The 14,668-nt window shown below is 40.0% G+C and overlaps 1 protein-coding gene across 1 annotated transcript in view; it reads left to right on the top strand.

Annotated features, from left to right (window-relative positions):
• The first annotated feature begins 213 nt into the window (after positions 1-213).
• Positions 214-14,668, top strand: part of Slc25a24 (solute carrier family 25 member 24) — a 52,799-nt gene continuing 38,344 nt past the window's right edge. Inside the window, exon 1 of the mRNA XM_046427585.2 lies at positions 214-663. Coding sequence (XP_046283541.1) covers positions 481-663 — 183 coding nt within the window. The 5' untranslated portion in view covers positions 214-480. The remainder of the gene's footprint in view (positions 664-14,668) is intronic.

Raw genomic sequence — 14,668 nt, 5'->3', positions numbered from 1 at the left:
GACCTTTAAAATAAGCTACCCGCACTTCAAGCCAGCTACCGGCAAGCCATTAATACGGTAACGATAAAGCCCGTAACTTTCTGGGGCTCCCTCCCTTACGGCTGGACTCCGGACAGAGCCGGACACCTTTCCCCCAACCGCCCCACACTGCAGCACTTCACTTCCTGCCTGCAGCCTGCCCAGCCCAGCCCAGCCCCGCCCAGCCCCGGACGCCTCTCGAGGAGGCCCGCGCTAGGGGAGCTCCTCCCGGAGCAGCAGCTGGTAGGCCACACCCTGCACGTCGAGCCTTCTCGGGCAGCCTTTGGGTTCCTGCGCCCTGCGTGCCAAGCCGAAGCCTCGCCTCCGCCGACGCCCCTAAGGCTGTTCGTCCGCGGGCCCCTCCCAGCCAGGCCTCGCGCGGGTCCTGGTCGCATTTGAGCGGCCCTCGGCCTCCACCTCCAGTGATTTTCCTGAGCTGGGCCGCCCCACGCCTCCGGAACCATGCTGCGCTGGCTGAGGAGCTTTGTGCTGCCCGCGGCCGCTTGCCAGGACGCGGAGCCGCCGACGCGCTATGAGACCCTCTTCCAGGCACTGGACCGCAATGGGGACGGCGTTGTGGACATCATTGAGCTGCAGCAGGGGCTCAAGAGCCTGGGCATCCCGCTGGGCCAGGACGCTGAGGAGGTGGGTCCCTGCTGGGGCGCTGCTGGAGCGCTGGGAGGGCTGCAGGCACTCTGGGGACGCTGCCAGAATCCTGGAGGGTGGCGGCCCAAGGCTCTGCCAGGAAGAAGGCGGCACTGTGGCTTCCAGCCCGCGGATGGGTTCAGAGACTCGGAAAGAGGCGCGCAGCCAGTTAGCCCCATAACAGAAGCTGGACTGAAAGGCTGAGGGTATTTTTCCAAGATAACATTAGTGTTGTGAACACTCTGGCCCACGGACGCTGTTACAATTTAAACCCACTCCCATGACACTTTTGTTCTGAATGCATCCCGGGGTCTTTACTTGCCTGTTGTAGTCTTGCAAACTTTTAAATCTTTTTTTTTTTTTTTTTTTTTAGCCATCAGACTTAAATGGGCCCCTAGTTCTGTAAAAGATTCATTTTGTGTCTCCTCGAAGCAGCTTTGTTACATAGCCAGTGATATTCACTGTTTCAAATCTGTTTGGAAACCAGTGGTTCTCCCCACTTGTTGAGGAGGAATGGCGACATTCCAGTATTTAAGACATTCTTAAATCCATACCCTGAGTATATGGATTGGTTTGAAGGATTGGCCTGTCGCTGAGCAGTTTGACCTCTGAGTCATTTTAATTGTGTTCCTGAAGTTCAGTCCCCTTAGCTGGGTGGAGATACAATGTTTGGAACTTCTCCAACCCCTGATAGAGTGCAAGAGGATACTGTGGCATTCCCTACCCCAAGAGGGAAAGTGATTGGGTTACTAGAGGGCCAACAACTGTTCTAAACTTGAATTTTAAACTCCTCTCTCAATGTCTTTAGTGGTTATAGACCTCTCAGTTTACCATTTCTTCTTGACTTAGATTTAGTTAGTTACAAGGGTTTTGTTTTGTTTTGTTTGTTTTTTGGGAAACTGCCCATTTTGCCCAAGGTTCATATTAATCATGATTTTATAAAACTTGTGATTATATCTGTAGATGAGTAATTTCATTCCTGATATCTGTCCTCCTCCACCCTCTTTAATCTTGCCATAGATTTGTCTATTTTGTTCACACTTTGAAAGAAACAACTTTTGGTCCTTTTTTGCTGACTGAACCTGATTATTTTCTTTGATTAATTTCTGTTTATTTCCTTCTGCTTTCTTTGGGTTTACTCATTTGCCTGTTTTCTAATTTCTTGAATCAAATGCATACTCATGAATTTTGAGATATTATATCCCTTTAATCACTTATTTGGCTGGGTCCCACAAGTATTTTTGGAATTACTTATTTTTGTAATTTAGTTTCAATTATTTTCTGATTTCCAAAATGACTATATCTTTGACTCACATGTTATTTAGTGTACTTTAAATTTCCTAATGTATGTTTTTGAGTTGGTTCCTTGAAACTATGGATAAAATAGACAAACCTTTGGCAAGACTGATTAATAAAAAGTGAACCAAAATCAGGAAAAAAGAGTTTAACAGCATATTACAAAATAAGTTATATAAAACCGTGTATATATAGACATAGGGGTCAGAATGGCACATATGTATCACTGTCATATGTGTGTATATTTAGTAAAGATACATAAAATGTATTTTATTCATACATGCGATCTCAATCTCTGTGCTCAGGCCAGGCATTACTAGCCATTCCCAGAGTTCTTACTCTGACTGGTATGCACTTCCATAAAAGGTTAATGGATATTTCTGGATTATAGGAGTTAGGTTGCTTTTTCTAATTTTTTTTCATTTTACTTTTGTATTATTCATTTTTCAATTTAGAAAAATGATTGCAATGCAAGTTTTATAATTAGGTAAGCATTGTTTTAATTTGGGGTAAATATAATTTCATCGTTGGCATGCCTTTTGGGCTACCCTCCAGAGAAGAGTTGGTTACTTGCTGCTATGTGTAGGTCCTTTGTCTCACATATCTTTGTTGGTAAAATTTTCAAGTGGTTTTATTTTATTTGATTATTGTGGCTTCCACTGAGACTAGCCCTTTTGAGAATGGGTGTGGATCCTGTTTTATTCATTGAACAAAGTAATACAAAAAGATTTAAGGCTATAACTTGAAATACTCCGACTCACAAAGCAGTGGCCCATTTTTTTGATAATAAAAAAGAAAAATTTAAATAAGTTATTAGAATTTCTATTTCCAGCATAGGTAGGACAAGATAGCCAAAAACATGTTGTATGATCACTAGAAGTTTTGGATAAAATAAGATAAACATCTTTCTACATGAATAGCTAAGTAGTAAAAAAATAAGGAAGATTCAGTCAGGCTGCATAGGTTTACATCATGATTGTTACTTCTGCTGGTTTACTTGAGGCTATTTTCTTAACTCTTCTGGCCTCAGTAACAATAATACCACGTCACGGTGTTATAATGAAGAATAAATGAATTAAAATATAAAAGTAGTGAGACTAACATCTGTATGTCATAAATATTCAACAACTGTTAGCCTTTAACTGTTTCTGTTACTACTAATGAAAGACACGTGTCCATCTCCCTCTACATGGATTAACCAACATCTCTTCACAATTCTACCAATTTTTTCTCTTCTATATTTTGAGACTCTGCTGCTGGTGTACTCAAATTTGGCATTGTTACCTCTCCCTGGTGAATTGCTCCTTTTTACGTTATACCGTTTTCCTACCCTTTGAGCTCTGTTCCCCCATATTTTTAATATGCCTGAATCATTGCCATGAGCCAGAGTGTTTCTCTTAGCCATTTAGTTTTCCCAGGTCACCTCTGGTGAAATCTTTAGCATTTGGGTCCCACTTTGTGCAAAGGATAGTATGTGCCCCACACTCTAGTCAGGATGAGATGTTCTTTGTCTACTGGGCAGTGAGTGAGCCAGCCCCCAGCTCTTGTCACTGCCTCTGTCTTTGATCTCTCCTGCTACTAACTGCATCAGTTCTTATCCTCCAAGGAGCAGGAACCAAAATGGGATTGAGTGTGCAAAAGATTTATTGGGAGAAATGCCTGTGCCTGTGAGGGATAAGAGGAAACAATAGTAAGATGGGGGAGGGGATGTCTTTAGACTTTAGACCATGACACAAGTTTTGTTTTGTTTTTTAAAAAGGACTGTGATTGAACCCAGAGCTTCAGGAATGCTAGGCAAGTGCTCAAGAGTGTGAGAGAGAAGGATTAATTTAGGAAGAACTCCAGTCCCAAGCATAGTTGTTAGAAAGTCTCAACTAGGTTAATGGGTAGTGACTAAGGAAATGCAGTTAAGGCAGTCCTGCACTGGCTGCCCAGTGCTAGTGGGCACCAGTGTGCCCACAGTGTGCCTAGACATTGGTTGGAGCAGCCCAAGGCAAGTGTGAACTTAGCATGAGTGCTGCAGATTCAAAGATTTGGCAGGAATAGGCTGTCCATCAACTCTGCTTCTACAGACAGGTGTTCTGGAAAGTTTGCTGAGCCACTCATGTCCCTGACCACCACTGTGACCACTCCTTGTGCTAGAGAGATGTGCTTCTTTGCATAGCTTTAGGAGAGAGCTCCTTTATGGTTCTTGGCTTCTCTTCCTGAAGGATATCCATGAGATAAACTTCAGTCCCCATGGCTGCAGCTGGTTATAACTAGACCTCTATTTCCCTTCTTGACTATCTATTTTAAATCCCACTCATCCACAGCTATAATATCTACAGGTATTTGTTACTTACCTTCATTCCTGAGGGGTTCAAGATTCTCAGGCCAGTATTGTATGTGTCCATGCATAGTTATAATTGATCAAGGGAGCATCAGGATGGGTGATCCATGTGGATCACCCAAGTTCCATATATACTCTACTCTGTCAAGCAGCACTGCCTTCTGCTGATTGGAGTCAATTTACATCTACCAACTTGGTGATGTCTCTTCTTACCTATTGGTCTCTGAACACAAGGAATACAAAATGTCCCAAGGCACCTGTAGTCTGTAGTTCAATGGGATACTTGCTGTGTTCCCTAGCAAGAATATGTCATTTTCAGGGGCCAGAAACTAATCCTGCAAAACTGAGAGTTGTGAGGATAGAAAGGAAAAAGTCCCCCAGTGGGTCATTGGGAGTGATGGTGAGGACACTCCTGCTTTTACTTCTTGGTTGCTACACTTATTTATTCTTCCCATTGAGCGACTTACTAGAGCCATATAGAGGGAGCCATATAGAGGGCTCTCCTTTAGAGCATATACACTGTATCCTCAAGGCCATCTTTGTCAAATGTTGTCTGCTAGTTGTGCTCTTCAGTTGTGCTTTCATTAGACCATTCCACTATTCTGTGAGGTTGGCTGTTCCTAGATGGCCTGATGCTGTGTTTTGAATGGGTACCCCCCAAATTCATGTGTTAGAAACTTATTACCAAAATTCATATGCTAATGACATTTGGAGAAGAATCCTTTAGGAATTTATTCAGATTAAGTGAGGTCATGAGGGTGAGGTCCCTCTAATGGCATTAGTGGTTTTGTAAGAAGAGGAAGAGAGATGCAAGCTAGAATGTTGCTCTGTCTTGCTGTGTGATGTCTTCCGTCATGTCATGATGCAGCAGGAAGGCGCTCACCAAGTACTGAATAGAAGCCAACACCATGCTCTTGGATTTCCCAGCCTCCAGAGTCATATATATATACACATACATACATATACACACATACACATACACACACACACACACACACACACTATATAAATTTTTGGTTCTCAATCACTTTGTTATAGTGACAAGAAAATGGACTAAGATATGTGGTGTATGATATGGCCAGTGAATTCCTTGGTTTAGGCCAACTGCTGAACAGTATTTACTGTGAACTGGACAGGCCATGTGCTAGTTCAGTGATTACCTATCTTCTCACGTAAGGAGATTTCTCTTTCTATACAAAGTGAATGATTCCTCCCACTAGGAAGATTTTCTTTCTCTACTATTTTTCAAGGCCACTCCTAGATGTTGCTGTAATGCAATGTAATATTGCTGTTTTTGTTTTGCACCCATATTGACCCTTTAGTTAACTAGGATCCAGTTTTTCCCTCCTCGTTCATGGGGGAGGGGAGGAAGGACTGTGTAAGAAGAACTTCAACAGAGAAGCTCTGCCAAAGTTTGGGCCAGGCTGATAGGGATCCAGCCAAACGTTATTTGTGAGCAAGTCCGGAAATGATCCAGCTTGAATTCCTCACCATGTCCAGTCACTGGCTGAAAGCAGCCAAGGGAAATGATGGTAGTGGAGCTCACTGTGGTGCATCTGAAGGTGCCAAGGCAAGAGACTAGAGGATGCCAAGTCAGCTGTGTTCCCCACAGCAGGACCCCTTGAAGGAAGATCTGTGAGTTATAGCTCCATGGTTCCTGTGATATTATGCAGAAGCTCTTTGGAGTCCTTAATAATTTTTAAGATAGTAAAAGCATCTTGATACCAAAAGTTTTGAGAATTTTTGATTGATTTTTATAATACTCCATTTCACAATTGTAGCATGTGTTACTAATTCTTTATTGTTAATTATTTTATTCAGAGTTTCAAAATGATTATAAGTGAAATTGTAGTGAATCCCTGGGTATTCATGTTTTTTTCTTTCATTTTGAGTTGCATATCTTCATAGGACAAATTTTGAGGAATCGAAATTTCTGAGTCTGAGGGTCTCTTTAAATAGAGATTTGCATTGCCTTGCAGAAACCTTGTAGTCAACTCTCTTTTGACTAACAGTCTATATTTTTCCACCTCTCCATCCAATTAGGATATCAGTCTTTATAAAGTCTTCCATTCTGAAAGTAAAACTTCTTTTAATTTCCTTCATATTTTTGTTCTCTTCAGCCTTCCAGAGGACTGGATGATGCCCACCCACATTGATGAGGACAATCTAGACTCAAGTCTACTGATTCAAAAGCTAATCTCTTCCAAAGATATACTCATAGACACATCCAGAAATAGTTTTATCAGTCAACTGGGCAACCTTTAGTCCAGTTAAGTTGACACATAAAATTAACCATCATGCCTGGGAAACAGGAACTAATCAAATACTTCAATTTGATTACACAGTCAATATTTGTGGGAGAAAGTTTTCAAGGCATGGGTCAAGTGTTTGTATAATGTCAAGGACTTATTATATAGTCTACTCAAGTATAAAGAAGTGAGAACTATAGGGTGACTCTTCAACAGATGGCTTCAAGATAATAGTTGCATCTAAAACAAATATTTCAGATTAAATCCCTATAAATTTCCATTTGATTTTCTGTTCTCTCCATGTTTCCAAGATTTTTGTAATGAATTTAACCTTTAGAAGAGAGCAAATTTCAGTTTAAATTTCTTTAGATCTTAGATGGAATGAATGTATTTCATAAGGAAGAAATAGCTAGAAATTATTAAGTGTTCCAGAATTATCCAAGGGAGAGACTTTATGGAAAGTCCTGAGACAAAATTAAGAACTAGCAGGAAGTAAAATCACTGAAGTTTCTGCTGATATAACACCTTTTTTGTATGTGTTTCCAAATCTCTTTACTATGACATTATGTTTAAAAGAGAAAATTCACATAAACTTCCCTGAGGCTCAGAAATATAAGAATATGGACTGAGACTACAATGTAGTATGAGGAACAAGGACATATATTCAGCCACTACTGTTTTTCCTTTAATTATCTAATTATCCTTTTGAGAGTCTTCATTTCTTTGTCATCATTTGTTTCATATCCTCTACTTCCTGCTCTGTTCCCACTCCTGTTTTTTTTGTTTTGTTTTGTTTTGTTTTTATGTACTTTGTTTTATTTTTAATTTTTATTGTTGGTTGTTCAAAACATTGCAAAACACCACGTTCAAACATTCTAAAAGATGGTCCCAATTTTTAGGTGTCATTTGAGGTACTCTGATGGAAAAAAAATGAGTCGCATTTTAGGACATTAAAGTTGGAGGAAATAATTTAAATTTTAATTTACCAAAATGAAAATTATGAGGAACATAAAATCATGGTGAGCAGCTGGCCATTTTACCCAAGTTCAGTTCTTGCTATTTAACAAAGGTGTTCAGTTAGCTTGGGAAATTCTAGGCCATTTTAAAACTAAGTTGTTTGCCTGATTTTCATAGTCACCTTTTTTACTGTAACTTTCTTAGGAGATATAGAATTGAAGGCATCATAGGACTCTTGAACTGAGGAGATAACTGTTATGGACTGAATATTTGTATCTACCCAGTCCTATGTTGAAATGCTAACCCCTGAGGTAATAGTCCTCAATGGGACCTAGGTGAGTAAGTCCTGAGGATGGAGCTCTCGTGAATAGGATTTGTACTCTTATAAGAGACCCAGGAGAGCTCCCTTGCCTCTTCCACCATGCCCTCAGCAGATACTGAATCTGATAGTGTTTTGATCTAGGACTTCAACCTTTAGAACTGTGACAAATAAATGTCTGTTGTTTGAGCAAGTACATGGTAATAGTAGTCCACATGGACTAAAACTGATGAAAAGAGCAGGAATGGAACTAGCATGCTCGAAGAGTTCCATTCTTTGTGTGAACTGACCATATAGTTACAGTCAAATTTAAACTTTACTCAGGCTTTAATTTTATTATTCTTAAAATGCAGATATCTCCCTTGCCTCCTGGACAGAGCTTTTAACAAGAGCACACGTGACTGGGTATGAAAGTTCACATAAAAAAAACAAAACAAAAACCTTTAAAATGTGGTTTCACATGTACTAGATTATGAACTCCCTGAGGACTCTCAGTTCTCATGGGGATACTGTGTGCTGAACAAGTAGGTAGTGTCAGCAGAGTGGCTGTGTCAGTAGAGTGATCTAGGGGCTTTTTAAATTCTTATATTCTACAATTTTGATTTTCTGTCTGGAGAAGGGACATTTTACAACTAAAAATGGAATAGAATCACACACAAAAACAGCAACTTAGCAAATTTTATTGCTTTGAATAGAAATTCTTTTCAGCATTCCATTCCATGAGATAATTCCTCTGTTAACCAGGAGGATTTATTCCATTAAAATATATCAACCAACAGAACCATTTTAGCTTTTGGAATGATACTAAGAAACATGATATACGAGTCATAGAGGTACATTTTAAGGCATCTCAGCAGGGGGATTAAGGTACAAGAAAAACAGTGGAATTACAATTACATGTATGTCAGATGTTCTAAATATATAAAATCTGTGTCTTTTCCTGTTTCTCCTGATTTATATTCTAAAATACGATATTATTTTTTTTTCCTTGTGGAAATAAAGTTTCTAAAAAAAGGAAAAAAAAAATAAAGGGAAGAACTCCATAGTAAGGCCTTCTACCCTTTCCGCCTTGACAGCATTCTAAAACTTTCAGTCCCTTTCCCAAACCCCCAACCTTCTGTGTTCCCTGTGGGGGCCACAACTATGTATATTTACCCCCATTTATTTCCTTTTCTCTGCCTGGGCTTTCTCTCATTCTGCCTAGTAGATTTTTACCATTGTTTAAGGCCTTACATCACTTTTATAATTTTACCCTAGCCCATTCAGAATTATCTCCTTTATCAGTATTCAAGTGTGTGTGTGTGTATGTGTGTGTGTGTATATATACATATATATGTGTGTGTGTGTATATATATATACATATATATATATATATATATATGGATTTATGAAAAGAACAAAAAGATTTGTTGAGAAAGTTTGAGTTTGAAGCCTCACTGTGAAACATGGGCCATCATGTTTACTACACATTAACTGTTGCAGTGCATATAGTGATTATAGGCTGCACAATCAGAACAGGATCCAAATGTTTTTATCACTCACTAGACTTGTGGCCTTGAGAAAGTCATTTAATGCCCGGAAGCTCCAGATATAAACTAGGAATGGCTAATAACTCACCAAATAACACAGTGTAAATATTCAGTGCATTCAATCAATGTTTTTGAAGGGTGCCAGCAGTGTTCAATAAACTGCGTGTATAGTGGTGAACAAGACAAAGGGGGTCTATCCTTGTAGTCTTGAAACTACCTATACTAGGCTCTGTGTATTACTTAAATGGGGACTAAAAAATAATAAATAATGAACAAGGTAATTTCAAAAAGTGGAAGGAGCTATTCAACAAAAAGAGTTGCTTGTTATTGGATGACACTATCAGCCTTATGGCTGCTCTCTTATCAATTCTGCAAATGCTGTCAGTCTATTTTCCTTCTTACTTTGCCTCTGACTTCTGTGTTTTCTTTTTGGTCCTTTAGAAGCTTATTCTCTATCTGAACATGTCATCTATAACCCTTGGCCACTGCCTGCATCCCCTGCAGAGCTCAGGGAAGGAATGTTTCTTGGGAAATATAAGCTCCTCTTTTGTGGAAGAATCCACTCTTGACTGAGCCACAGTGCATCTTGTGAAACAACTAGACATTTGCCACTGCTCAACCATTCTGGGGGAAATGTTTATTGCGCAGCCTAAGGTAGTACTTATGACTAAGCACAGTGCAACCTTCTCCTAAAGGGAAACCCACCATATTTCAAGGACATGTAATGGTCCTCTTTATGTTTCCAATACGTGACATGATATGCAGAGCTAACAGAGAACAGCTGACTTAAATTTTCCTTATGAATTTTAATATTCCCCTTTTAAAAGAGTATATTATTTAGGGAAATAAATTACACAAAAAGTGGAGATTTTTTACAGTGACCACAGCTTCCAGTGGAACAGGAAGGGGGAACATGCAGAGGGAACATGCAGAGGAAGCCAGGGCCCCTGTGGTTCTGGAGGGTGGGGATTAAAAAGCCACAGATGTTGTTTATGAGTGTCTCCCACCTTCTCCGTGGGACCCCAGTTTACTGAACTTCTACCCATTCTGAGATTATCCTCCCCATGTGCTCTAACAGCTGTTAAAGGCTGGAGTGGCTTTGACTAAAACCATTGTAGATACTGAGTGAAAAGAAAGAAGAAAACAACACCACTGCTCTCTGCAGGTGGGAGGTGGGAATAGGGGATCACAGAAGGAAAGGCCCACAAGGGCAGATTTTCATTCATTTCCCAATGTTTTGGCAGGAATTCTACAGCACGTCAACCCTAAAAGGATTTCTATACATTTGCAACCTATTAACTTAAAAAGAAAAAAAAAAAAAAGAGTTGGTGGACTTTAACCCTGGCCATTTACCTGCCAGTCTCAAGTCCCAACACTCATATCCACCTTTCCGAAAAAGTAAACTCTACTTTTTAGACAGCTCTGTGCTGGGGTCTCTGGAAGTTTCTGGAGGAAGGAGCTAAGTCGCCCCTCTCAGCTCTACCTGCAGTGGAAAGAAAGCATGTGGTCAGCTCACCTGCTAGTGTAGCCCGAACTCCATGGCCTCCCTTCCTGGCGGCCCCTAATGCTGGCCATCAGGTTCGGCCCTGCACTTGCCTTGCTGCCTTGCTCCTCAGGAAACCCTCTCCTTCCTGCAAAGGTACACACAGAGATGCTTTGTCTTTGGCAGCTCCCAGGAGGCTGCTATCTTAGGTGTCTTTCTCACTGCACTCCTGGTGGGCAGAGGTTCTCCTTATCTCACTTCTGGGAACTTCTGCCTCTGGGGGATGCAGAGACTGCATCGTGGACCATTCCTACCTCCTGAGGCACAGCAGATGGATGATCTCTGTGGTAATCTCTTTTGGTACCTGGACTACAATGAAGATGGGACCCTGGACAATCCTTGAACTTCAGAAAGGCCTGGAGGACCTAGGGGTTGTTCACAACCTGAAGGAGGACGAGGAGATGGGCTTCGTTGGTGTTTTGATCAGAGAGATGCTGTGACTGGGAACCCTGGAGGGTCCTCTGGGAGAGCTGTAAAGCCAAATTTACATGTTCCCAAGCTTGACCCAAGCCTCTAGTGTTCCTGGGGTCTATCAAAGTTACTGTTTATAAAGAATAACCCAACGAAGCCAATACTTTTCTCAAGCATCTCAGTTTTTTCCCTGGCTATACTAAAATTTCTAATTTGGGATTACTTTCCAGTTGTTTGCTCAAGGTGGCCACCTGTCTTTAGTAGCCTAAGTGGGCATTTAGGCTCAAGATGCTCCCTCTGGGGTTTGGGGACTGGAAGAATCATGTTACCTGTGTGGCCAGTGGAGTGGTTGCTGGAAGTTCTCTCATGTTAGGTTTTGGTTTCTTTTCCTGGAAGAGGGAAAGTCTGAGTGGCTTTGTTCTTGGGTTTTCACCACTGCTGAGGTTTCCTCAATCGTGCTTTAATTATCAGACCTTAATTATTAAGACTGATCGTGGACATAATTTTTTTATGTGAATCTTTCTCTTTCTAACAGGCTAAATTACAGGCTCTTTCTCAATATTTACAGCCTTGTGAATGATTCTATTTCCAACTTATTTCCAATAATTCTATTTCCAACTTATTTTCTCCCTGGAAACAATTATTATCTATAATTATTACTTTCTGATTATATTTGCTCTTTGATATTTGACCAAGTAGACTTGGTGACCCTTGAAAGTAAAGACTGTGAATTTTATTTCAGACAATTGGTACTTTCTGATCACAAAAATGTCTGTTGAGTTCTGTCATGTTAAAATTTAGTAAGACTCTTCCTATTAGCCACATGAACTTGGGAGTCTTTACTTTAAACATCTATTTAGTTGGTATCAATTATATTTCACACACATTCCATACACCAAGCACTGCATTCTGGTTTCTTCAACTTTTGCTATGGTTTGTATAATTGTCCCCCAAGGCCTGTGTGTTAAAACTTTGTCCTGGCTGTGGTGCTATTGGGAGATGTGGAACCATTAAAATGTGGGACCTTTTGGGAAGTTTTCCAGTCATATGGGGGTGTACCCTGGAAGGGGATATTGGGATCTTTGTCCCTTCTCTTTCTTTCTTTGCTTTCTAGCCATCATGAGGTGAGTAGCTCTGCTCTACCACACACACCTTGATAATATGCTGCTTTACCACAGGCCAAAGGCAAGAGGGCTAAGGGACCATGGACCGAAACTGAGCCAAAATAAACCTTTCCACCTTGATCCTCTCAGGTATTTTGTCACAGTGCTGGATAGCTGAGGAACACTTCTGTGATCACAGAGGCCTGGAGTGGATATTGTCTCTGGAACAGTTCAGTCCAAAACATTTTCTCTGTATTATGTTTCCCAATTCCTGAAAAAACAAAACAAAGCCAAACCCTGAAGTATTTTTCCTTTTCCTTTTAAAGTTGAATGTTCTTCATGAATTCTCAGTCTCATGTGTCCCTAGCTTTCCTAGTAGGATATTCATTTATATAGACTGAGGATTCAACTGATTTAGAGAAAAGATAGAAACTTACATTGTATTGTTAAAATGCAAGAGAAAGTTTTTATTTTGGTAGCTATCTAATGGGTTTTTTGAATGATACTCTGTTTTGTTTTGCTCTTTACTATGCCTACAACAACCTGCCCAAGAAACCAGCCCCTTATCTAAAGTAAACAGACCAGGAAACCAGTTTATGTCAGATTTGTAGAAAGTCAGATTTCTATTTCCTGAGACAGTCCAGGAAACTAAGCAGTAACTTCTGTAACTTTCAGCCCCAAACGGCTGGGATTCCATTAATTTAAGACTCCTAAAGCTCACCCTGACAGCTTATTTAATTTTCATCCTGACTTAGGACCAACTTAGGACCAACCAAAGAAGGCCAAATATGCAGCCTTAAACAATCACACAGGATGCTTCCACCTCTTGTTATCTGGCCTACAGCTTTCCTGTGCCCACAGCCTCCAATCTGGGAGAACCCCTAGCCTCCCTTTCCTATTGTAGCCTTCCTACTTCACTGGCCTGTGAGTCTCTGCCAATCATGTCCAATGGATGCTGACTTCCTTGCTATACCTAGACACAATAAATAGTTTTTGTTTACTCTTTTAGTTGGATTTCATTGTTTTCACAGAGGAATATGCTAGATAATTCAAAAGGGACAAGTTAGTTTTTTTATATTATTGTTAAATTAGAGTCATCAGGTGATTGTCACTCTGGAAGTCTGCTTACTATAAGAGAGGTTGCAATTTCAATCCCCTTTCCAAATTATAGATGTTCACTAGTATTTCCAATGACCAAAATATGAACTTCTTAGTTGAATCTTAAGTACATAGATGGGATTCATAAATGCTATGACATTTTCTTTTGGGTGATGCAAATCTTGAATATGTTTTTGTTTCAGAGAAAATTGTGAAACTTTATTGAGAAAATTTAATAAGTCAACAACATGTATGGCTTCAGCTTGTCTTTTTAACTTATGACTGTATATCACCTGTTTATGGAATTTTAGCACACTCTAGATAAGGTGAAATCCTCTCTTTCACATCTGGGCCATCTTCACCCTCACATACAGTACTTTTTATACTCATTTCCAGGCAGTCAACATTAAGTTTAGGTTCTCCTTCAAGTTCATCCACAACAATTTCCTCTTTCTCCTCCTCTTCCTCTCCTTCTTCCTCTTTCTCTCTTTCTCCTTCTTCCTTTCCTCCTCTTCCTCTCCTCTTCAGTTTGAATATCCTGCCTTTTAATTGGTGGTGGTTTCTCTTAAGAATTTTTTCTTTTACCCCTGTTCTTTAGAGCAATCATGGGTTTAATTTGTACTGGAAGTTTCTAGACCATGTCCTCTTCCTCTGGATCTAGATTTTACTGGTACACTCATAGTTCACACACAGGTGAAACCAGTCAAGACTAGGAATGCGGTCCGTCCAGGAACAGCCCTACTCACTGCATACTGTTGTATATATTTTGAGTAATCAGGAAATGATTTCTAGGTGAACATTATTCTCAATATAATTTGTAAAATGAATCAATTTGTAATAATTATTTTCCAGTGACATAATAGAAATTAATTTGCTTTTAAGACAGTTAGTAGTAATTGGTATTATTTTAATCAAGGCCATTTAGGATGTAGATAAGATAACCACAAAACCAACCAAGTCAAAAAAGGCTAGAATTCTTTGGAGATACCCTTTGTCAGGCTAAGGAAGCATGTCTCTAATTCTAGTTTGCTTATAGTTTTTAGCCATGAATGATGTTGAATTCATCAAATGCTAATTAAGATAATCATATGACTTTTTCTTTTTCTGTTAAGTTAAAAAAATTAACCCTACCCGGCTTTACTGGAATATATTCACCTTATTTATTATATAT

This window comes from Marmota monax, unplaced genomic scaffold (genome assembly GCF_021218885.2).
Source record: "Marmota monax isolate L192 unplaced genomic scaffold, Marmota_monax_Labrador192_F-V1.1 WCK01_AAM20220418_F8-fsc00184, whole genome shotgun sequence".
NCBI classification, from domain to species: domain Eukaryota; kingdom Metazoa; phylum Chordata; class Mammalia; order Rodentia; family Sciuridae; genus Marmota; species Marmota monax.
Note: the sequence above shows the minus strand (reverse complement) of the source record. Positions and strands in the feature narration are given on the sequence as shown.